General features: G+C 31.6%; 6 protein-coding genes across 6 annotated transcripts; 4 read left to right on the forward strand and 2 right to left on the reverse strand.

Moving 5' to 3' along the window:
• The first annotated feature begins 782 nt into the window (after positions 1 to 782).
• Positions 783 to 2,271, forward strand: Tsp_00688 (solute carrier family 35 member B1). Its single transcript, XM_003376443.1, has 7 exons — positions 783 to 949; positions 998 to 1,095; positions 1,207 to 1,334; positions 1,381 to 1,572; positions 1,696 to 1,822; positions 1,880 to 1,986; positions 2,047 to 2,271. The coding sequence occupies exons 1-7, from the start codon at positions 861 to 863 to the stop codon at positions 2,269 to 2,271; spliced, it is 966 nt and encodes a 321-aa protein (XP_003376491.1). The 5' UTR covers positions 783 to 860.
• Positions 2,272 to 3,972: 1,701 nt separating this feature from the next.
• Positions 3,973 to 7,152, forward strand: Tsp_00687 (histidyl-tRNA synthetase, cytoplasmic). Its single transcript, XM_003376444.1, has 14 exons — positions 3,973 to 4,142; positions 4,199 to 4,285; positions 4,729 to 4,773; positions 5,133 to 5,207; positions 5,268 to 5,366; positions 5,427 to 5,552; positions 5,669 to 5,776; positions 5,825 to 5,923; positions 6,004 to 6,103; positions 6,165 to 6,319; positions 6,371 to 6,443; positions 6,548 to 6,699; positions 6,807 to 6,923; positions 6,979 to 7,152. Exons 1-14 carry the CDS (start codon positions 4,011 to 4,013, stop codon positions 7,150 to 7,152), a joined length of 1,542 nt encoding a protein of 513 aa, XP_003376492.1. The 5' UTR covers positions 3,973 to 4,010.
• A 609-nt stretch (positions 7,153 to 7,761) lies between these two features.
• Positions 7,762 to 8,367, forward strand: Tsp_00686 (putative small multidrug resistance protein). Its single transcript, XM_003376445.1, has 2 exons — positions 7,762 to 7,810; positions 7,979 to 8,367. Exons 1-2 carry the CDS (start codon positions 7,762 to 7,764, stop codon positions 8,365 to 8,367), a joined length of 438 nt encoding a protein of 145 aa, XP_003376493.1.
• A 792-nt stretch (positions 8,368 to 9,159) lies between these two features.
• Positions 9,160 to 18,440, forward strand: Tsp_00685 (lissencephaly-1). The gene is made up of 15 exons (XM_003376446.1): positions 9,160 to 9,191; positions 9,805 to 9,877; positions 10,070 to 10,126; positions 11,265 to 11,327; positions 12,647 to 12,724; positions 12,993 to 13,199; positions 13,265 to 13,361; positions 13,440 to 13,614; positions 13,719 to 13,815; positions 13,868 to 14,101; positions 14,163 to 14,319; positions 14,675 to 14,834; positions 15,330 to 15,679; positions 15,919 to 17,924; positions 18,090 to 18,440. The coding sequence occupies exons 1-15, from the start codon at positions 9,160 to 9,162 to the stop codon at positions 18,438 to 18,440; spliced, it is 4,137 nt and encodes a 1,378-aa protein (XP_003376494.1).
• A 5,242-nt stretch (positions 18,441 to 23,682) lies between these two features.
• Positions 23,683 to 24,336, reverse strand: Tsp_00684 (conserved hypothetical protein). The gene is made up of 4 exons (XM_003376447.1): positions 24,289 to 24,336; positions 24,120 to 24,208; positions 23,891 to 24,011; positions 23,683 to 23,823 (listed from the first exon to the last, which is right to left on the reverse strand). The coding sequence occupies exons 1-4, from the start codon at positions 24,334 to 24,336 to the stop codon at positions 23,683 to 23,685; spliced, it is 399 nt and encodes a 132-aa protein (XP_003376495.1).
• Positions 24,337 to 24,454: 118 nt separating this feature from the next.
• Positions 24,455 to 24,799, reverse strand: Tsp_00683 (conserved hypothetical protein). The gene is given in 2 exon segments (XM_003376448.1): positions 24,455 to 24,668; positions 24,681 to 24,799. The coding sequence occupies 2 exon segments, from the start codon at positions 24,797 to 24,799 to the stop codon at positions 24,455 to 24,457; spliced, it is 333 nt and encodes a 110-aa protein (XP_003376496.1).
• Between the last annotated feature and the right edge of the window lie 433 nt (positions 24,800 to 25,232).

The raw sequence follows: 25,232 nt of genomic DNA on the forward strand, positions 1-25,232 counted from the left end.
TGAATCTTTGCATCTGAATGCTTTACTGATTTTATTACGACTGTCCCTTTAAAATCTTCTCATTGAAAGAATTTTAATTTTTACAAAAATTCCTTTTCACTCTTGACCAGAGTTACTGCATTTATTTCTGTTTATGAAAATTGTTTACAAAGCTACATAAAACAATAAACTATTTAAATTGTCTGATTTTTCATTTTTGTATCAGATGAACCAAATTTAATATCTTATTTATTAATGCAAACAATTAAGCACTTTCTGATGCTTTTCTAACACTAGTGATGATTACGAATTATTTTAACAAAGTTCTATACATCCCACATCATAGTTGCGTTCTGATTTTCGAACCATCAATAGTGCCATTAATTCATTCCAATGTAAGCATGTACTTTTAGCAGATAAACTGAAAATTCATCGTAATATGAAAAATTCACTGTATACGATTATACTATAATTAATGATAATCAAGAAGAAAAAGCAAATGGCTATAATATTCATTTTATTTTCACTGTAGTTGGTACTAGAAAATTAAAAATTAATAGTGAAAACACAATTTAAGATGTTTAGAAAGTGAAATTTAAGCCTATTGTATAATTATTTCAAAATAATTTGCTTTTTAAAGTAAAATGATGCATTTAGTTTATAATAATAGAGATGAAAAGTATACTTGCGTATCTTTAATAATTACATTACAAATTTAAATTAAAATATTCATTTAAATGGTTTATTTTTCTTAGTAATTATTGTAGGCAGGTATATGGGATACTGTAATCGGCACGAATTCTGACGTGTACTTTTTGATGATGGCAGACAGTTTCACCTTCTAGTTTTATATTTCTACTTTATTGCTTTAACATCGGATCATGCATTCATCTCAAATGTTTAAGCTGATTGTTTGTATTCTTGGTATTTTTGTCTGCTATTTTTATTATGGGATAATCCAAGAGAAAATGTAACTAATATTGCAATATCGTTTTTTTATTGTAAATTTCATTTTTAGTACAAGAAGTAAATATGGTCCGGAAAAAACTCCATTTACTTTTGCCCTTTCGCTTGTGTGTATTCAATGTATAGTAAATGCGATGTTTGTAAAAATTTGTAAGTTACTGATTGCATTTTGATTGTAATTCTTGAAATTTATATTGTGATATTTTGAATAAATTAACAATGTGTTATGTAATGATGTTTAACAAATGAATTTACCGTTAGTAACAGCGTTTACTGGCAAGGTAAATGACAATACGCCGACTTGCTTTTATGGAACTTGTGCTTTTACATATTTGGCAGCAATGTTATCTAGCAACAAAGCTTTGTTATACGTTCCCTATCCTACACAGGTGAGAGTTTTACATATTTATTGTTGGTTAAAAATTGTTTCTTTAGGTGATAGGAAAGTCTTGCAAACCAATACCAGTTATGATACTCGGCGTATTAGTTGCCAAAAAGCGATATCCACTGAGGAAGTATTTGTTTATTTTGTTGATCATACTTGGCGTTGCACTGTTTATGTACAATGATAAGTCGAAGTCAACTTTGTCTACCAACTACGGCTTTGGCTGGGGTGAAATTTTATTGGTAAATTAATTTAATGAGAAAATCAGATTTTTTTCTGTACATTATGAATGAAAGAAAACTTTCTTTTGACTGCACTCTTCGAAGTTTTCTTTAATTCATTTTACTGAATTCGATTTCTTTCAGTTATTTTCTTTGACAATGGATGGTCTCACAGGCGGAATTCAGGATAAAGTTCGAGCGCGATACTTATGCAATTCGAATTCTATGATGTATCAGATGAATTTATGGTCAATTCTATTTTCATCCATAGGTATGAAGATTAAAATTCAATATAAAACATAAACAGTTAATTGATTTTGCTTTTCAGGTTTATGGTTGACCGGGGAAATGTTCACATTTCCCAATTTTGTTAAGAAATATCCTGAAATTTTGTTCAATCTTGTTTCTTTCTCAATTGCAAGTGCACTTGGACAGGTTTGAAATTATTTTTGATCTGACCGTTTTTATTTGCATTGATTTGCACTTTATATTTAGTATTTCATATTCATGACCGTTGCGGAATTTGGCCCATTGACGTGTTCAATAGCCACAACTACTCGAAAATTTTTCACCGTACTTGCATCTGTGATATTTTTTCAAAATCCGTTAACACTTCGTCAGTGGATTGGTACAGTTCTTGTGTTCTTGGGTTTATCTCTTGATAGCTTTTATGGAAAAATACCACTGAAGAAAGAAAAAGCTTGTTCTGAAACGAAATAAACTTTATCCGTGCTTTTGATCTTCCTTTTTGAAGATTTTTCTTTTAAATTCAATTAAATAGAATATATGAAATAAATATAAAAAGTTATGTTTTATTTTTTAGTGTTACTGTAATTACTGTGAAAAATCAAAAAATTAGAGTGTAATCTAGCATATTGAATACAATTCGGATTAGATTTTCACTAGTGGCAAGCGTTTGCCGGTGCTCTTCATTGGAGAAGGCATTTCTTTTTTAAAAACATTAATTTTTTGGTATTATTTTTCGTTTAAAAAATTATTCTAAATGTTGAATATGTATCTGAGAATTTTGAATTTACATTGTTGAAATTCCTTGTAGATTTTGAAGAATTTCTAGTCAATAATGACCGAAATGGTGGGCATGCTTAGATGATTGAGAACATTCGAAGAATTTCAGGTCAAGATGGTGCCCCTCCTTAGAGCTATAAAAATTTTCGGTTGAAATTTGCCTTGGATTCGAGAAAACAAATTTAAAAGAGTGCCACTGTCGCATTCAGTTTTCTTGAATTGTTGTGTGTTCGTGATTTCAGCAAAGCAAATCTGATTTGGAATCTTTGTTCACTTGGGAGAAACAAATTCTCGCGCAGTGTTAATTCAACCAATAAAGCGAAATCGGCATAGCTATAGAATCAGCGAATAATGATTTTATTACACACATTTTTTCCAAAATTTTTTTCATAAAAAATATTAAACAGTTATTTCTGTAAAATTTAATTTAATTTAATTTGTGAAATAATTTTAAAAAATAAAATGACTGTGTTTTCTAAGACTAATTATAGGCAGATAATTTTAAATTACAAACGCGCTTTATTGTCTTTCATTTGAAACCATCTGAGATTAATCTGATAGGAACGGATTAGCAATCATGGATTAATACACCACTGAATTCAATACAAAATTCCCAAGTTATCAGCTTTTATTTTATTCAGCTCGATTTATTATTATGCAATGTAAAGCTCTTTTCTTCTTTAAATATTAAAATAATTGTTGTTTCCTTTTACTTCAGGAAAATGTTCGTCAGTTTTCAACGCTGTTCAGAATATTCAATTTATTGTGTTCATTTAAAGTAATTTCTGTCTGATACCTTTGTATTGGCTTATGCAGCTTAAAATTCTGTAACATAAATTTCAATATATCTGGAAAGAGAATTTTCAAAGATTAAAAAAATTTTTTATCGTAAAATTCTTCAAAATTTTCAAAAATGATTTAAATAAATCTTTCAGTTTTATTTATATTAAAATTATAACATTCTATTTTTAAAGTTTGACTATTTTTAACGTTTTTAAGTAAAATTTGAAGAAAAAGAATCAACATAATCCAATCACTCAAACAGAGTCAACAAAAAGTGGTACTGATCCTCCTACAATTATAACAAGAGGAAACGGTAAAGTTTTAAATCAAAATGCAAAATTAAACATTGGCAGTTTTACTGTACAAACTTGATTATATTAATCTACAGAATCTACAGGTTGACAACACAAATTGTTTCCAGTGAAATTGCTCGTTTTTTTTTCAATGTATTTTGTTTTCATTATTTTTAGAATAAATTTTTTTATTTTTATGAAATTTTAATATTTTATAGAAAACGCTTTGTGTAAAGTTAATAAATTATGGCTTGTGAAATTTAGTTTCTCAAAAATGTATTGTAATCTGAAAAAGTCTTAATACACTGAACACTATTTTAGGTAGAAGAGGAAGTTTGAAATCAAATTTTAGAGTCTATGCTAAAATCCTGTTTTTCTACAGCTCATCGAATATTTCCAGTGATGATGCAAGAGCAACTTTTATCTTTAATTCGCCAACAGGGTGATTTGGTTAGAAAACTGAAACTCGAGAAGAAAGATTCTTCGATTGTATGATAATTTTAATATTATGGTGTATTTTCATATATTAAACTGATTTTTTTAAGATTGACATTGAAGTAAGCAAGTTATTAGATTTGAAAGCCAAGCTTGAGGATGGCAACCAAAAGAAATTCGTGTTGAAAGCGCCAAAGGTAAAAGCATGAAAGTATGTCTGCCTGTGTAATATTAATTAATGATACTCTTTGCTTTGTATAGTTTATAAATTATTAATTTTATATTTTTTTATGAAAACGGTCGTTTTTGTAAAACAATTGCTTTTACTTTTCCATTTGACTACAGAGGACTATTTGTTCTCACTTTGTGATTGTATTGTCATTATAGTTTTATTTTATTATTAGTAAAACAATTAAAATTGTTTGGAGATAACATTTTCCAGTTAAGGAAATTTCGTGTAGTATTGTAATAACGTGATATGCAGCAAAAGTACACTGTGAAATTATTAAAAATTATATTACTGCATGCGATTTATCAAAATTATGCTTATTTTAAGTTTATAAATGTATGATTACTTTCATATTGTTAGTATTTTGTATGATTAATATTTCTACTCATGATGAAAATACTGGTATTTCAGGGTACCAGAGATTACGGTCCCACCCAGATGGCTATAAGAGAAGAGGTATCATTAACGAAATCTTTGTTTTTCTGAACTTTAATTTACGAAATGTGTTTTTATTTATAACACGGTTTATGTTTAGTTATTATTTAACCATTAAATTTAATTTACTTTAAATTAATAGATTTTGCATTGAGTAAAAGTGTATTATTGATATTAGGCGACTATTATCAAGCTGAACATGTAATATAAATATACTGATATCTGATGATATGATAGGATATGATAGAATTTGTATGAAATTGAATTTGAAAAATTGAAATTGTTTTTTTGTGTAAGATTTATTTTTAATTTTTTCTTTGTAATTGAATATCATGTTGATTGCCTGATTAAAATATATTTTTATTAACAATAAACTGTAGGTAATTCAAAAAGTAGTCCAGTGTTTCAAACGACATGGAGCGCAGACGATAGATACTCCTGTTTTTGAGCTGAAAGTAAAAACAAGCGAGAACAAACATTGTTGTTTAATTATTTTTTAAAAAAGCTATTTAAAGGAAACTCTCACTGGAAAATACGGTGAAGAAGGGAATAAGTTGATTTACGATCTTCAAGATCAAGGTGGTGAATTATTAGCCCTTCGTTATGATTTAACGGTACTTTTGGATTTGTTTTTCAGTTTGATGTAACCCGCTTGTAATTATATTTTAATTTAGGTGCCATTTGCTAGATACCTTGCGATGAACAAAATTACAAATATAAAGCGATATCACATTGCTAAAGTTTATCGTCGTGACAATCCAGCGATGACTCGTGGGCGTTATCGAGAATTTATGCAGTGTGTAAATAATTTTGAAAATTTTCATTGTTTGTCTCAACGTTCAAATGTTTCAAATGAGCATTTGATTACTTGTTGTTGTTTATTTTTAAATTATTTGTTCAGAATTATATATTTCAGGATTTTGACATTGCTGGCTCTTATGATCCGATGATTCCAGAGGCTGAATGTTTGAAAATTGTAGCAGAAATCATGAATGCAGTCGATTTGAATGCTTTTGAACTCAAAGTAAGTGATTCATAAAATTTTAGTAAGATTTCCACGATTGCAGTTTAGATAAATCACCGTAAATTATTGGACGGCATTTTGACAGTTTGTGGTGTTCCAGAAGATCAGTTTTCTACTATATGTTCTTCCATTGATAAACTTGACAAGGTAAATATTTTCATTTGTTTAACATACTTATAATATAGATTCGAAAAAATGAATTGTACGTATATATTAATTAATAATAGCAACCATGGGAAGAGATTCGTTTGGAGATGATCAATGAAAAGGGACTCTCGCCTGATGTTAGCGATAAATTGGAGAAATTGATTTGCTTACGACAAAACAGTGGGCAATTTGAGTCATTTTAATGGAAATACATCTGTTCGTACATTTTGTTTTATTTCAGCATGTTCAGCTGCTTCGGGAAAAGATTTAAATGCGACACTGTTGGAAGAACTTTCTTCCCATTCAATGTTAAAATCGAGCGATGTAGCTCAAGCAGCATTAAATGAAATCAAGCTATTGTTGTCTTATTGTGAAGCTTTTGAAATAGAAGACAAAGTATGCTGATTTTGCTAACAATAAAGTTTTTTTGAAATATTACGAATTTAGGTTGTACTTGATCCTAGTCTTGCTCGAGGACTTGACTATTACACTGGTTGCATATACGAAGCTGTTTTGTTAGGTACTACATTTCAACGGCTATAATTTTGGTTTTTATTTATTCCATTTATTTTTAACTACACGAATACTTTTTGAAAATAAATAAATAAATACACTGTTCTTTAGGTGAAGATGAAAGTTCTGTTGGATCTGTAGCAGGTGGTGGCCGATATGATAAACTTGTGAACATGTTCATGACTAAAGGCAAAGATGTCCCTTGTGTAGGTGTAAGCATTGGGATTGAGAGAATTTTTGCTATTATGGAACATAAGCAGAAGGTGAATAGAATTTCATAGCATAATATAGTGCATTAACTTTTGGATAAGTTATTTCTGAAAATTTTTGTGTCATAATTTTATTGATTGTAGATATTCTTTAAATTTAGCTTTCTGGTGAAAAAGTGAAAAGCATAGAGACTGATGTTTTTGTTGCTTCCGCGCAAAAAAATTTGATAAAATACAGAATGAGCATTTGCTCTGAATTATGGCGTTCTAGCATTAAGGTAGATATAATAATTATTAATAAACTTGTGATTTTTATATTTTCTTTTTTGAAAGGCTGAGATGTCATATAAAGCAAATCCTAAGCTTCTTCAACAGTTGCAATATTGTGAAGAAAATGGCATACCGTTGGCAGTTATAATTGGTGAAAGGGAAATTGAAAAAAATATTGTGAAAATACGAGATGTTGCTTCGAGACAAGAAGTAAATTATATATCTACATATAGATAATAATTATTATTACTTACAATACAAATTTACAGGAAGAAGTTCCGAAAATTGACATGGTGAAGTGTATTCAGGAAAGATTGAAAAATTTTGCTGTTTAAAAGCAAATTCAGCAATTGAAAAGTGTTCTTTTTTATTTTTCAGTTATGATTGAGATAAAATTGTTGTGAAATAAATGTTTCACATTAATTTGATATTGTTTATATTTAAAGCTTTGAAAATTATTTGCAGTTTCATAAGCAGCATCTCATTTCACTGCACCGTTCATTCATTGAAAATAAAAAAGTAACCGAAAAAATAAAATTATTAATAAAAAACATGCAATATGATTTAAAATTATACAATTTTAGTTTTGTTTTCAATTGTTTTCTTGTTAGTTTAAAAATCAAACCTGCAAATCATAAGTATAATGTATTTTGTTGTATTAATATTAATTAATATGATGGACTTTGTTTTCTGGCACCGCTTGTTTTTCTTGTTGTTTGTATTTTTATTTAGCATAACAGTGTTTTTATAATTAATATATTTGAAATTTTACTAATGTGATTTCATAGGGATGTGATTAATCTTCATGTATGCAGTTTAGATTGAAAGCGTTGTTGTGAAAGCATCATGAAGACAACACCTAGAGGAAGTGAAAAGTTCACTTCCACGAAAAGTGGTAATAACGTTTTTACTTTTTTGACATTTTATTGCTGATTGTTCATTTCAGCCCGTAATAAAAGCAACCGTGGTAGTTCCAGAAAAAGTAATTATTTAGAATAGAATTTAGTTATCCACGCTAATAATAATAATGTGTAAAATTTGATATATTATTCAATTGTTTTAGGTTCCTCATACTGCGTCAAGTTATTCTTATACTTTGTTGCATTTGCAGTTTTGTGTGCAGTATTCGTTTTTGCCTCTTTACTCCTTCTACCTTCAGAGAAAACTCAAGGAGTCAAAGATCAGCTTCGTGTGATCATTAATTTTACGATGAAATTTTTGAATGAAATTGCAACATCAGGTGCTGCTTTGCATGTAAATGAAACATTTTTGAAAATTGGGGCTGCTTTATTGATGTTTTTAACTTTTACGGTCGACATAGCGTTTTCTTTGATTTTATTGTATGTTCACATTTTTATCAAATGTGTTTTGCCAGAAACTATTGCTGCATTTTCTAATGCTGTTTTTTCTTTTGGACCAACAGTGTTTGAGATTTTTAAACACTATACTTAGAAGAGTATTTTAAATTCCGTCGGGTTCAGTTATGTTGATATCTAAAACTTTGGAAGCGGTAATAATAAAAATGTTATTGCAATTGTTTATAAGTGAAGTTTTCATGCAACACACTGCCAAGGTTCCACATTAGTTTAATCTTTATTGATGTTGGCATAAAACAGCTAATTTTCCATTATGCATTAACACAATTTAAGCTTTAGGGAAAATTTTGTCTGGGCTAATAAGCTGATTGAAGACGGTTCTGCATTAGGTTTTGCCCAGTTTATTTTACTTTATTGTGTAATTTTGTTTGCGGATTTCCTAAAAAAAGCAGAAGTTTTAAAAATATAAATCTAATCATTCAGCCAAAAAATAATTATATTACATTTTCTAATCTTTTATTACAGTATTTAAGTGAAAAAGTTGTTTAGCACAGTATATCAACATCAGGTTTTAATTAAATTTGTAACATATTGCATGACAACGATTTTTATTAATTTAAGCTTCAATATATTATTTTTTGATGCTTTTGAAATATTTATTAACAGCATAGCATATCATTTAAATTGACTTTCAACTGTGATTTTATTATTATACTTGACTATATTTACTCAAAATGGTTTACTGTGACCGTGTGCCTAAAAGCGTACTTCTACTCATCTTTGACATATTCTTTTCATGCGATTGCTGTTTCGATGCTCTTTTCTACAATTGTCAGCGAGCTGTTGTCAATATAAAGACCTTTCTTTCAACTCGAATTCACTCCATTTTGTACAGCATTGCGACGTGCATGCGTTTTTTTAGTACAAAATGGTGTTATCAAATAAACAAAAAGATGAATTGTAAGTATTTGTTTTTTTCTAGTTTTATTTTGTGATGCTTTGTGAAATGTAGAACTTTTGAAGAAGCAGTTCAATACAGAGAATGTTTTACAGTCACCAACAGCATTTGTAGCGAATCATTGTTCCATTTATATTTTTATCCACATTACAGTTGTCTGATCAATTTCGAATTTTGTAGTTGGTTTTTAAATTTGTCATCCCAATGAACGCACTTTTCACGTTGGTTTTTGTATATTTGTAGTTGACCAAGGTTGTTGCTTATGTTTTGCACATTTACATTGGCAGTTGGTTTTGGTGTATTGATTTTTTATTAGCTGATGCTCGTTCTTGATCTGTTTCTTTGTGAAAAACAGCTTTTTTTTCTGACTGACATTGACTTCTTAGTCATTGTCATGTCTAGTATGTGGATATTTGTAAATAGAATATACATATATATATATATATATATATACATTAATTTATGTAATGTCGCTTAAAGATCAGCAATTTGGCATTTGCAACAAAAGTGTCTTGTTTAATACAATGTTTATTTAAATTTTTTGTTTAATTACCTATTGATTGACGATTATATGTGGAATGCAGTTGATGAAATCCAGTAATCAATAATTTGTAGCGGTGGCTTGCGAGCATGGCATCGTTATGGCACATTTCTGTTTGCTGATTATGCTTCGCTGACTGGTTTGTTTGTAAGACCCTAAGAATAATGGCAAGTTTGAAGTGGCCAGATGGGGTGGATGTTTTGCACATTAGTTATTGCTTTGTTTATATTTGTATTATTATTGGTGTTTTAAAAGCGTTGCGTTGTTTTTTTTCTCAGTAATTGTCGAAAGTTTCTTTCGGGCATTGCTAAATTAATTTTCATCTTTTCCTCAATGCAGCGATGGTCTTGGTTGTTGCTCAGTTGTGCACATCTTCATCTATCAGGCCAGAAGAGTGTGAGTGCTGGCGAAGATTGAGCCAAAAACTAGCTTTTAAGTTTTTGCAAAGCTCATACTTTGCAATGCCAGTTGCGTGAACTTATATTTTAAACATTATTTAATACACTTCAGGGTAACGAGAACTAACCTTTGTCTCATATTTTATACTGCTGGGTTTTTACGTTGCGTCATGGCTGTTTTGAATTTCGTAATTTGAAAATACGGCAATATTTCTTGAAGAAATCATCTTTCAGTTTATCTGTGAATTAACAAATGGAAACATATTTTTATTATTTATATTTACATGAAAGATACATGTATTTATAAATGAAAATGCTACATCAATTGAAATGGCCGAAACAGTTAAGAGCTTAGTCATTGGTTTTTATGTGTTTACGCTTCATTTACGCTGTTCGTTAATAATTGTTGGCTTTTCGGCGTCTTTCATTAATTTTATGTGAATAGACTTGACATTTCTTGCGCTCTACAGCTGATTAGAATTTAACATATTTGACATTGCAAAGCATGTTTGGTGTAATGCACATTGGACGGTGCTTTTTTCGTTATTTGTAATGTTGTTTGCATTTTTGTGATTTTTTCCGCTTCTTCATTGACTATGCGTAACGTATGAGTAATTCATACAACCGTTGATTGAAATACGAATACTTTATTTATTATTATTATTATTGTTTTTTTTTGAAATATAATTTTTAATTTTTCTTTACAACTATGAGAATTGATTTATGCATTTGTAGTTGCAGTTCAAATTGATCAGCTTTCGAAAATTCTTCGTCAACTGTTCTCGTTTTCTTATTTTATCAGACGACGGCGATTTATTCGTATCATTTAATGATTTAACTATCGTGCAGCATTTAGTTTTGTTGTGATGATGCAAATATTTTTTTCGATTTTATTTTCTTTGGAAAAGAATTTATTTAATTATGAATATTTGCTTACTAGATCATTATGAAATGTACAATAACTTGTAAATGGTGTGAATAAAAAATATTTTGATGAACTTTTTTTTGACTAAATTTATTTTACTTCAGCTTTGTAGATTGTTATAATTTAAATTAAATTGAAAAAAAATTCGGTGTTCTATACGTTGTGTAATATATATTGTTTTTTTTCCACTAATTGAAAAGTTAAGTTTCAGTTTCGCTCAAAGGATAGTCGTCGATTGAAAAAGATGTCCAATCTTTCAATTGTAATTTGTGTGGTGAATGACTTGTCCAAATTTTTGACCCAATTTTACAATACAGATGACACACCTTGATTGATCAAGGCAACGAATTTGATGTGTTCTTGTTGTTGAAGATTTTCCATATTGAACTTCTTCTTAGTGACGTAAAGAAAATTAGCCCATGACCATTTATTATTCTATTTTTACATTTTCAATTCGACAAAAGATGAACGAATGATTTTTGGTGTCAAATTAATTGATTTATTAAGTGCATCTTAAATTAATTTGGATGGCGAAATTGGAAAATGACAGCCTGAACAGTAGAATTGATAGATTTCGTTTAATGGATTTGATTATACATCGATCTTGTCAATATTTAGCTGCAATTTTTTTTATCTCTTATTCACTCTAATTATATTCTCTAATTCTATCTAATTATATTATTCTCTTAATTTATTCACTCTTTCTACCGATAATATTTCTTTTTTTTCATTTTTCATGGAAATTTTTATAAATTAATTTTCAGATGACTTAATTCTGTATATATACTCTTGTTATTCATTGTTGAAACACCGCACTGCTTAACAGAAAGGTAACTTTATTGAACAACTGTTGCTTTTCATTTCAGTTACACATACATATATTTATTTATTTTACTTCGAGCAGGTGGTTGGTATAAAAAATATTGATAAAAATGGAGCAGATGAATATAGAATTGCTTCACTGGAATAAAAATTATTTGAAAATTAATGTGAGCAGAATTTAATTAGTTTTAGTCAAATCGAATTTTTTTAGCAATTTTAAAAGCATAAAATTCTTTGTATGTTATTAAATGGCGGATTGTATCGCCGTTTAGACAGATGTTTTTTAATTCAAAACGATGAAACTGTGCTAGTTTATTTTGTTATTGTTTCGCATTATTTATTGTAAATGTACTTTTGAGTTTTCTGCTAATAAGTATGATGCTTTCTGTGAAATATATTATGTATGTATGATGATGAAATGTGAACGTGTGTATGAATTGCTTTATTTTATGCATTGTATAAAATCTTTTTATATGGTTATTTATTTTAATCATTTTAACTTTACACGGAAATTGTAAAACTGTGAAATGAAGCCTTTGAGAGAAAACAGCGCTATAGGTTGTTAATATTTGGGAATAAAAAATAAATAAATAATAATTATTATGACTATTCGTTTATTAATAATCTTTTTATTTAGGCATCGTGCCATTATCGATTACTTGAAAACAAATGGCTTTAGCGAAGCAGTTGAAGCGTTTTGCAGAGAATTAGACATTGTATTATTGTAAAGTATTGTTTATTATTTTTTCGTGCATTTTTCTTAATTTTTAGCCTGTGGATGATGGAGATAAAAAGTTTTCTGGTCTACTTGAGAAGAAATGGGTTTCTGTTATTCGCCTTCAAAAGAAGGTAATGCTTTTTTCTGCATGCCGTATAATTTTCTGAGCCCATTATAAATTTACTGGTTAATGCACTGCAAAATATATTAATTTTCAAAATTAAAACTTTTTTTTTACTGTCAAAGTTAAATGTTGCCTGAAGGCTGTTCATGCCTTGTCATTTCATTTAAAAGTACAAATATTGTACTTTGTAATGTGATATAAAATATTAATATGAAGATTTTTTCATCAATGGAATCACAACGTGTATGTTGGAATTGTTTTCTTTTATTTATTAGGTAATAGACCTAGAAGCGAAATTATCTGAGACGGAAAAAGAGTACATTCTTGGTGCTCCAACTCGAGACAAGCGATCGCCGACCGAATGGATTCCTCGACCTCCGGAAAAGTACACACTCAGTGGACATCGAGCGTCCGTTGTGCGAGTGGTGTTTCATCCGGTATTCAGTCTTATTGCGACTTGCAGCGAAGATGCGACGATTAAAGTGATTTTTCAAAATTCATATTCATAATAGGAATTGTAATTTTTGCTTTTGTTATCTTGCTTTAGATATGGGATTTTGAAACTGGCGACTTCGAAAAGACCCTGAAAGGGCATACAGACTGTGTCCAAGACATTGCATTTGACCATACAGGAAAATTATTAGGTAGATATTGTTGAATTCCTTTTTTTTATTTTGTTATTGACTTGTTGGTTTTATGCTGATGTTGTTTTATTATTTTAGCGTCATGCTCTGCCGATATGTCAGTGAAATTGTGGGATTTTCAAACTTACGATTGTATTCGCACTTTGAACGGACACGATCACAACGTCAGCAGCGTTGCATTCCTCCCCAGTGGTGATTTCCTCGTCTCTGCTTCCAGAGACAAAACGATAAAACTGTGGGAGCTCAGTACGGGGTGAGTTTGCAATCGACGATATGTATATATTATATTGTACATTGTATTATTATTTATTATACAGCATTGCATTAGTATTATTGTCTATGTGGTTTTTGTTTTAGTTACTGCGTCAAAACGTTCACTGGCCATCGTGAATGGGTTCGCATGGTGCGAGTGAGTCCTGATGGCTCTTTGCTTGCATCTTGCGGTAATGACCAGGTACGGATGAAATCTGCTTGAAAAAAGGAGCTTTCATTTTCAATGTTTTCAGACAGTGCGTGTTTGGGCTGTCGCTACGAAGGAATGCAAGGCAGAGCTGAGAGACCATGATCATGTAGTTGAATGTGTTTGCTGGGCGAACGATTCTGTCATTCCACACATCAACGAAGGAACCGCAAATGGGGCGGCCGCACTGCAAAGGCAAGGACCGTTTTTGGCATCCGGCTCTCGAGATAAAACCATAAAAGTTTGGGATGTTAGCATAGGAGTCTGCCTGTTCACTTTGGTATTTGCTTATTATTCAATTAGCTTAGTTTGTTGTTGTTGAATAAATTTTATATTTTCAGAGTGATCATGACAATTGGATTCGTTGTCTGCGGTTTCATCCTCGTGGAAAGTATTTACTTTCAGTTAGCGACGATAAAACAATGCGAATATGGAGTATAGCTGGTAGAAGGTGCCAAAAAACTATCGAGGCGCATAATCATTTTGTTACTTCTCTTGGTAATTGAGTGTAAAGAGAAAATTTTTATTTGAAATTAAATTGAATGGTTTGATTTAGATTTCCACGAAACAGCACCATACGTTGTCACTAGCAGCGTCGACCAGTCTGTAAAGGTGTGGGAGTGCAGATGACGACAACGTTGAACGCCGAAGATGTATTTCTGTCAACTTTTTGCCAATTTTACCATTATGCTTTGTCATTGTTGTCTTCGCAGTTTTTAAGCTTTTTTAATTTGCTGCATATATATGTATGTATATTAATCAATGAGTGTAATGATGGTCTTTAGCCAAAGCAACAAACATATTGCGCAAATGTGCAACCAATTTCATCATTAATTGTGCATGTATGTGTCAGTGTGTCGACAGACATATTCGGGTGTTGCTTTAAACAACTGGGAGCTCAGATTCGACGAACGCTTGGATGCGTTCAGATTATCACTGTCCCCGCTTGCTTGTCTCATGTTTCGCATTTTTTATACGCTCGCTCTCACTGCACATGATATGCCCGCGTTCAAGTGTTTCACTTGTTCCTCCATACCTGGAAATTTTCTTTCCATATTTTACGCTGTATTTTAAGCATAATCAGTACGATAACAGCCATTTGTATTATGCGTATGCGGTATACATACATACATGTATGTATGTAGATGGATATACTTGTATATATATGTGTGTGCGTGTGAATCGCTTTTGTTAACTTGTCTTCCATTCGATATTGCAATTTGCTTATTGCGTTTTGCTATTGGTTTTTTTATGCATTTCGATTCCTATTTATTTCATATTCATGCATTTTTTGCATGCACTTTATACCTAATGTGGTAAAGCGTTTCTGGTAAAGTCGTGTCGACTATTGGTTGTTTCGATTTGCAATATTTTGAAAGGGCTTTATCCTTGAAATAATATATTTTTTAAAGAGTCGTATCATTGAGCTGAAATTCAGTATTTTTTAATTAATTAATTAATTTTTTTTCAAGAAGAATAAAGTTTTTGTTCTTTGATTTCCAAGATAGACGACAATATTGTCGGATGGTTGTTGGTTCGACCACGGGATCTAAGGTGATCAAACGGTTCTGGGATGATGCTCTACTGCTGGGCCGTGTGATCAAGCAAGCATCGGTCGGTTATGAGAAATTGCCCTGCGTGCGGGTTCGCGTCCGGCGCGACGAGTACAACGAATATTTGCACGCGTTCTACTCGAAGCCGACGGATTTTTGGGCATTGAACAAGCAGTCGTTGGCAGCGGTCGGCGACACGGTGCTCATAAGGAAAATGCAATCACCACCATTGCCGACGGTTACTCATTGCTTGGAGCGAATCGTTTTCCAACACGGTTGTCCGATTGATCCGATTACAAAAAAGCGTATAATTCACGACGAATATGAGGAAATTGTGCAATTTCGAAATCAATCAATTCATGATATTCTGGACGAAAAGTCAACCAAAACTACTCAATAATAATAATAATAATAATTAATAAATGGAAATGAACAAATTTTGTTCTTGTTGTTGTTGTTGTTGTTATCTTTGCGTTGGATGTGATGCTACTTTTAAAAATGAATCACTTTGTGATGAAGTTATACTTTCATTGTATGTTTTTAGTTGAAATAAGCAGCATGAGCTTGCTCGAGTCGTGTCCAAGAAGTGTCGACGCGAAGAGTTACGTGCAACGTCGGGTCGAGTCGATCAGTCAACTGCTCGCGGTGGTCGACAATGAAATGCTTCCAAAGGGCGAAGTGACTCACGGACCCAGGACATTTTTGCAACGTCTTCCCAGGCACATGCGACGCAGGGCGATGAGCCGCAACGTGAAACGTTTGCCTCGTCGTTGTCGATTTCCCGCTCAGAGGCTGCTTGAAAATGCCAAGCTAAGAAAAAAGTTGCCCAATCGGTCGCGACGTCGAAGACCTTCCAACTTGGTCCGCGAGTACGTTCGCCGGCAGGGGAAGTGCCGATGGTTGGAAACGCACATTTGGCATGCCAAGCGGTTCCGAATGGTCGAAGCTTGGCAGTTCAAATTAGCGTTGGGCGGTTTTCAGAGAAGCTGGAGAGCGACTTTTCGTGACGCGGCCAAACATGCCACCATGAGAGACGTGTCGCACATGATTCTGTTACGCTTGTCTGGACAGGAGGGCGGTTTGTTGGACGGCTTGAGACGCTTGTGCAGCAGTCGACTGGGTTTGACGTTCGGCGCCGCTTCCACTTTGGACGGTTCGCGTGAAGGGTCGTCGGTGCTCTACCGGGCTGATCAGTATCCTTTCCACTGCATTGGTCCGGTGAATTTTCTCTGGCAGCCGTCGTCGTCCACCGGCGAACATTGTTGTCGACGAATATTGTGGCTTTGGATTCATCCGTCGGTCAAGGATGAACTGGTCGCTGAACTTTGTCGTGTATTTGGCCTGGTCGAAGTTGAAAAACGTGAAGATGTCACTGACGAGAAGTTTCACAGTTTGACTGAGTTTCGAATGAACGTTCAGTTGGCTGGTGCAGAAGATTATTGCTCTGCGGATGAAAGCGGTGTGAAGTTGACGATCATGGATCGTATGCTTTTGCGATTTCGGCTCACCGGCCCCAAATCGACCGCCATACTGGACCAAGCGTTGAACATGCGCAAATCGTTCGAGCGGGTTAGCCAACTGTTGAACAGCGAACAGTCGAATTGGGTGAAAAGTTACTTTTCAGAAAACCCCCGTCTGGCCGAATGTTTGGCACAGCATACCGAAGCTTGGACACGCGAAGTGTTTTGGAGAAATCCCGCCGAACTTGCGCCACGAATTGTACTTTCGTATTTGATAAGAAATCCACGTTTGGAATTCACTTTTAGGAAAACGTTACCAGATCAGAATGGAAGTCAAAACACCAACTTGGACAGTTGTTGTTCATTGTTGGACGGTGACAACGGGCAGTTGCCATTTTCCCCACTATGGGATGACGGTTTCAGGGCTGAAGTTTTGCGAAGAAAAGCTTCGCAGCGTGAAATTGACAAAGTCAAACAACAACGCATAGTGAAAACCGCTCAGACGGACATGAGCCATTTGGAATCTTTCGTGCCTGTTTTGTTAATTCAACGTCCAGGATCACAAGATGAGAATGATCATCTGGGTTGCGGTTGGGATTTGGTCGTTCCGAGCGACTGGGGGATGGAATTTTGGCTAGCGATGCAATATTCCACCGCCCGAGCGGTGGGCTTGGACCATTCGAGAATGTTGGCCGCAGAGAGGGGAGTTTTTCATTTCCCCGAAGCTTGGCACGACTGCCCAGCCGGCCAAACGTGGAACGCAGATTGTTGTGAACGAGATTTGCAAGCGTACAAAAAGCGGCCGAAAAATCGTCGACTACGCTATGACAAACTGAAAGTGAAATATCCGTTTGAATTTCCCTGGGCTGAATTGAACGCCATTTGGACAAAGACGACCAATGATGGTTCCTATTTTGTTCTTCGTGATCGGGAAATGTTGAACTCGTTAGCGCTTTTCAGTGAACCGAAGCTGGATGCTGATTTCGCAAAGATTTGTTCGAAAGCGTTGGTCCAAGTGAAAATTCGTTGTCTCAGCCGGGGTATTGTCAAGCGTTACGCTATGATATGCATGCCGAGTGCGGAAGATGTGGTTTGTCTAATGAATGGTCAACTGCGCGTTGTTGAGATGGTCTCAGGAAATTTTCAGAGGGATGAATTGCACAAATCAGAAAAGTTGGCTGAAGAAAAACTGACAATGAGAAAACAACAGGGGCAAGAAAAAGAAGAAGAAGAAGAAGAATTTATAAGTTTTGAGGAAAATGAAAAAGAAGTTTCATTTGACATTTTATTTGATGAATGTTTATCTGTAGCGGCAAAAAAACGAAAAAATCAACTTCCCGAGCATGTCGCAGCTTCAATGGAAACAGATCACGCAACTGAAGATGTTAATAGTAGGAATGTGGTTGGTTTTGCAATAGATGGTGGGTATTCATTAAGCAGGGGCTGTGGGATTGGGATTGGACTTTGCAGTTATGCTGCACTTCAGAATTTGATTTCTACTAGTGTCAAAATTCATTCCGGACTGTTTGTGCTTTGTCGAAACAAGACAACTAGAAAATATTTTCCAGCCATACTTAACATTGCTGCAGCAGATTTTTCACTTTGAAATCTGTTTGATTTATTTATTTATTTATTCTCACTTGTTATATATATACATTATACTTTTTGATTTGTTATGAAATATAATTTTAATAAATTGCAATAGTTCAGGAAATTCGTCAAAATATGTTCTGGTAGAAAAGAATTATATAGAAGACAGCTGCTTTTGCTGCTAGCTATGCTTTTTCAAAACGAACATTTATATGCAGTATGCATTTTATCAAATCTGCATCACAATTGTTGAGCAATATAATTCTTGATGATGACGGTTCATATTTAAAACTTGATGTTTTATCCACTTTTCAATTTATTTGTCTGGATGGTGAACAAAATCATATGAACGTTTTATGTATGATATGTTTTGAAAATAGATTCAGTCAAGCAGATTAATTAATGTAAAGTTAGCGCATTTGACTTATTTTGTTAAAAGTGCAAAATTTATTTTGAGTGATGCAAAAAATAAAAGTTAGCTGAAAACCTCAAATATAATGAATACGTGTGATGTATGAATATATTTTATGCTGCAGCATCATATCAGATGTGAGAAAAGTTAGTGATTGATTAGATTGCTATTTATAATCATATTCTGTTTCATTTACAGCAACATTTTTATTTTCAACAAAGTTTTAAATTTCTAATTGAACGACTGACTAACTATGAAGTGCTTCTGCCAAATTCATTTCTGCTTTAAAAAGGAAAAATATGTAAAAATGTCAGTGTTCATTTTCAAATTTATAAATATCACATATCATTTAGTTATTATGCAAGAGTTCGAAAATTAAATGGCTTAAATTTTTAAACAAACAAAATAATAATTAACATTTGCGTGCAAATTAAAATTTAATAATGCTACTTATACACAGCTTTGACATTTTCACCATATGAGGTTAATTAATTTTAATTTCACAGATCAAGCAAATTACATAAAATATATATTATATATTGAAGAAACTTTTATTAATGCATTCGATGATTTTATTGTAATTGATGGCTTAATTCTCATTTGTAGGAGTGTTGTAAATAAAACCTCATTTCAGAGTAATTTTTCCTCTCCCCTATGTGCGGAATTCATTTCAACTGCAATTACTTTAAACGTTTCGTCGCTTTCTTCAACTAATTAATTTCTGCTTCCTTTGAGATTACCTTTTACTATGCAGTATCATAATTTTCATCATAATAAATGAACCTCATTACTGTATGCTAGAGATTGACATTTTTAGACCATACATTTAATAATAATATTTTTATAATAAAACTTTATCATCACTAAATGCTTCTAAATTTCAAATAGTGAAAATGAAATTTATATCAACAGGGGAAATTTTACTTTTGAAATGACAAAACTTCACTGATAACTGAACGCAACAGGCAATGAATGCTAAACATAGTGAAGAATAAATGGCTCAAATAAATTAAAAAGTTTCAAATATTTTAGCATTTGCATCAGTTAATTCATCAAGTTAATGTAATTAAAAATGCGCATTCCAAGTAATAAATATCTAAATATAAAATAATTTTCATAAGTCACAAAGTTCATGGGTTCATCCTTGTCTAGTTCAGATTTTCTGTTCCCTGTAGTAGTTAGTACTGGAATTAAGAATATAAGTTATATTCAAAAGTTTTGAATAAATGCATCCATTATAATTATTATTTAAACATCTCAAAACTATCCAATTATTTAATCTCCTGACATTTGCTCAATCGTTTGGAGTTTTTGAAAATTCATTTTCTTTGATTTCTGAATTTTTTTTATTATTTAAAAATAGCAGTTTCAATGCTAACAGTTGATTTATTTATTTTTAAATCATTTAACCTTTCCGGTGATAAACTGAAGCGAATTTTATATAAAATTTTGCCATTACTTAGTTCTCTTGACTTTTACAGTAAATGTCATGTAAAAAGTGTATTTTGGTGAGGCCATCCTCAGCAGCAACGCATGATCATCAACAATAGTGATCTTCATGCTAAGTTAGATACCTTATAATAAAAAAAATGCAATGCATCAAGATGTTAGCGTCGCTGTTTCAGTTTTTAAAAAATGCTGCATTCGAAAAGAGTTTTCAAGTACAACTGCCATTGAACTAAAGGAACTTTCTCCAAGGACCAAGGAGGAATTTTCAGATTTCCAGAGGGAATTTTGTCTTCAGAGTTGTAAACTCTAAATGAAATGAATTAAAATACCCTGGCATTCTACTGGACATTTTTGTCCATTGAAATGGAAAAGTCCATTATAAAAATAATCGAAGTAAATGTACATGTGCCAACATAATAATAAGTACATTTTCAATATTACATTTGCATTATTAGCAGCCGAACAGTCTACAAAGGAGAGAATGACTTTCTGACAAACGGTGAAAATGATGCATGGGAAAAAAGGTTGAGATCACCGATGCAAGCATATTATAAAATATCGCACCCTGAAATCACTGAAGTTAAACTGATTAAAATATTTTAACACAGCTACTGAGATGAATTTATAATTTTTAAGCGGCAATGTCATCTAAGATAAAATGAAAAAACATGCTTTATAATGTTTAATTAAACCTTAAAATTAGTACTTAAAATCTTCAATTTTAGCAAAATAATAATTTAAATGCTCAGTTTTTGTATTGAAAACTCACCTGCTTTATGTACTGCTTCAAGAGGAAAAATTTTGATCAGAATCGATTTGAATTTTCAATACATTGCATAATTAATTTAAAATGTAATTAAGAGAGATTTTTAAAATGTATTCTAAATTTAAGGCTTTAAAAAATTTTTATTTTTGTACACAAAAACATAAAGCTGTGCAGTTACTTGTTCAACTTTGCTTAATTTTTAAAATGCTGTAATAGTTAAATATTTACAAAAAATTCATTTAAAAAAAAGAATTCATTTATCATTATCAATGAATATTCATACAATATCTTTTAGAATGATTATTAAATTAGTATGCAAATTTAGAATGTTTTATTTACACTTCAAGAAATTTCTGCATCACTGGTCATAATTATGATTAGTTTGGATGAATGAAACTTGCTTTCACAATTATCAAAATCGATGCTGTTTCACGCTATTTACTATAAATGTTCTGTCTGGGCATAATTCAGAAAAAAACTTTAAAGATTTATAAAATACTTTTACCCAAGAAACCATGTCTTTGAGTTACACTAAGGAAAACAAATCAATAGCACCTTGTAAGTTGAAAAAAGTCAGAAACAGAACCACATCGTTGCTTCAATTTTGAACAGCTTAAATTCTTATCAAAACATTAGCTATATTGTTATTATTATTATTATTGTTCATTTTAATTAACATGATATAAAATGCTATTTTATTGAAACAAAACGCAATGCAAAATGTTTAGAAAAAATTTGCTTTACCGTTCCTTGATGCATGCATTAAAAAATAATCAGTTCATCTTATTACTTTTATTATTATTATTATTATTATTACATTTATATTCATTTCTGAAATTATTCATAAGAAGGAATATTTTTAGATTTTTTTACCAATTTTAGTATCATACATGTTGGATACATTTCTGTATTAATTAGATAGATATTAAAAGGAAGGTGAAAATTGTGCAAAAATTTAATGAAAACAGGATTACTCATAATTTCTTCAAAGTACTCATTCATAATGAATAATCATACACATCGTGCTCATTCAATATTCTTATGACTGCCATAGCTTATTCTAATGTAATTAAAACTTTGAAGTAATTCTTCTATAAACTGAACTTTCAAGTTCCATAATCTTACTTATATATTTCTAATAAATTAAAAGCCAATCTTTATCATTGTTGCATTGTTTGGATTGTAATTTGATTGCATTATAAATTTATTCATAATTTTATGTTCGACCTAGCTTTGCATGACACTTTTAAATAAAAAAGCATGTTTTGAACATGCTTGTTTTCTAAGTTTCATTCCAATTTCTTATCTTAGTAATGATAAATAAAATAAATAAAGCATCTGTTCAATTTACGTCTTGTGCTATTCTTTTAATATATTTGTAATAATTAAGCAGTTTTTTAAATACTTAAGTTGTATAACGTATATGAATGCAAGGGCATAATTGTATTCAGCTTTAATTAGAATTTCAATTTTATAGATTGAAATGAGATTAAATTATTCAAATTAGCATACAATTTACTATTAATTTGCTTTTTGATCTTCTTCAGTTTTTTTAAAAGTGTTTTTGCGTTCATAACTTCTGTCAAAAGAATAAATTAACAATGAAAAAACTTAGCATACGCATAAAACATTTCATCAATGAATCAATGAATGAATAGATAGAATTAGAATGATTAATTTTATTTTTCATAAAATATCAAAGTATTTCCCTTATTTTTTAATGTATTAAATTTAATAAATGCATGAGCAGTTAATCTACCAATGACAGTGCTTTCAAATCGAATTAGTAAAATTTAAAAATTAGTCAAGATTAAAATTAATATGAAATAATGTTTCATCATCATTGGCGTTCAATTGATTTCTTGTTATATGACCCCAGTTTTTCAACAAATAAATAATTTACATAAGTTATTAAACATACTCTGCAACAAATTGCTGCTTTTCACTAGTGAAAAATCTATTTCTACTAGAATGAGCATTAATAAATAACTTGACACACCGATTTCAATGCTAACAACATTTCTTACATGTATAATGTTGTTTTGTCATTAAAATTTAAAATTAAAATAATTATTATATTAAATAAAAAGTTTTTAATGATATTTTGTGTTGAATTTTGCTTCCTTGTGCAGAAAAAGGGATGAAATTGCTTGTCACTTATTACTAAACGTAATCCTGGTTAGAAAATTTTTGAACATATTTTGTATTCATTAAATGATGAAGGTGAAAACGTTTTCTTTTTGTCTGGTAATGAATTTTTCTCCAACACAAAAAGTGCACCAATTTTGTTTAATGAATTCTTTATTGCATCATTCGGGCAAACTAATCGAGAGAAATAAACTTCTTTATCAGAATCTTTATAAATTTGATCAATAGAAATAATATAATAGTGCTGTGTTTTTGTTGGGATAATTCTTTCGGTAAAATAAAGCAAAATGTCGATTTTTTGAAAAATGCATGATACACCTGATGTGCAACTGGATGACGATTTAAATGATCACAATGATTGAAACGGAAATAAATCACTTACATGAAATGAGAATGAGAGAAAAAAGAATTGCAAGGGGTCCAGAGAAAAGAGACGAGAAATATATATCAAGGTTGATTCAAGGAAAGTACATGCAAATATTATTACCCTGCCCTCATCAGATCACCATATCGCATCCCAAGCAAGCCATTTACAAGTTCTGCATTTGCTCGCTTTATCGTACGACCAGAGTCAAATCGGCTACCATAAGTGCGACCAATTTTTTCCGCTAAACTTTGCAATATCTAAACAAGCGTGTATTCCATTTTATTTTGACAATTCATTTATAAATGTATTTCAAATTTACAATACCTCTTTTTCTTGAGCTGTTAAATCAGCTTCGTAAACAACAGGAACCGCTGTGATGTATGTGAAGATTGTCGCATATAAAAAAATTATTCCAAAGATCAGTTTGCCGTTCATGATTTGCAGCCTTAAAAAATTATTCATTTATTTATTGATGTAAATTTTAAAAATAATTTTGATGGATTTGATAAGGGATTTTCTGAATATTTCAATAATTAAAATATTTATAAGTTACCTGATTGGATATTTTTCTACTGCTTTCAAGAAGAGATAGACAAAGATGGTTGAGAAAAGCAAGCGAAGAGATGGAATGCTATATGCTTCCTTAAGAATAAGCAATGACTGAATCCTGTGATCAGCGCTGCGTCAAATAAGTGTGACAACGAAAGCGAATCCGAGAGCACCCTTTTATGCTGCCTAATTGTGACAACCGACGCACACGTGGCGCGCATGTTCCAATAAAATTGTGAAAATGAGATTTGTTTAATTAATTAACCAAAACCGAAAAACAGTCATGATTGAAATGAAGTTAAAATTTTAGTTAGACTACAATCGACTAATTATCCCTTCTCAAGATGTTAGGGAAGTGTTCTTTTGTTCATGATGGGGGTTTTTTGACCAATTTTCCCAAGCAAAAATGCGCTCAATTATTGTTCTTGCTGTAGTGGTAATGTGGTGACGCGCTTTCTTGGACAAGCTTGGACAAGCTTTCAATGTTTCTGCTTTGTCAAGCAAATTCGAAGCTAATACAAGCGTGCGTGGGCAGTGAACGCAGTGTGCTAGGCTAAACTCCTACATGAATCCGGTTGCCAGTTTTCCCCAGCGCATTGACACTAATGCTTCACTGATGAATGCAAAAGGCAATTTTGGTGCAGCTCCACCGTCGAAGCAGACGTTTTGCTTGGATAGATTCATTACTAAGCAGCAAACAGCGAAATTAAGTCAAACTTCTCAATTCTTCTCTCTACGGAACAGTTCTTGATCTCTGCTGTTCATTGAAAACAATATATTCACATTGTCATGCTAAATGCAGCAGCTCTTTCCATTAATCCACATTTAATAGTTTGCTTATCAATATATTTCAATTTGTTGACTGAACGCATCGCTTTTAAATCTTTCATTAAAATTTATTGTTGCTACCTTTGCCGGACAATGTATTAACTGTGTTGAATATTTGTTAATTTAAAAAATTTTATTTGCAGATAATACAGTGATAAAGGAAAATATATGATTTTTGAAAATGTTAACGTTCTCAATATTTGGTAAATACAATAAGATAATTTTACTACATGCATTCTTGGGAGTGAAAATAATATCATTAAGAAAGCAAGGAAATATATCAAAATAA

The sequence above is a fragment of the Trichinella spiralis genome (assembly GCF_000181795.1).
Source record: "Trichinella spiralis strain ISS 195 chromosome Unknown Scfld4, whole genome shotgun sequence".
In the NCBI taxonomy this organism is placed as follows: Eukaryota; Metazoa; Nematoda; class Enoplea; order Trichinellida; family Trichinellidae; genus Trichinella; species Trichinella spiralis.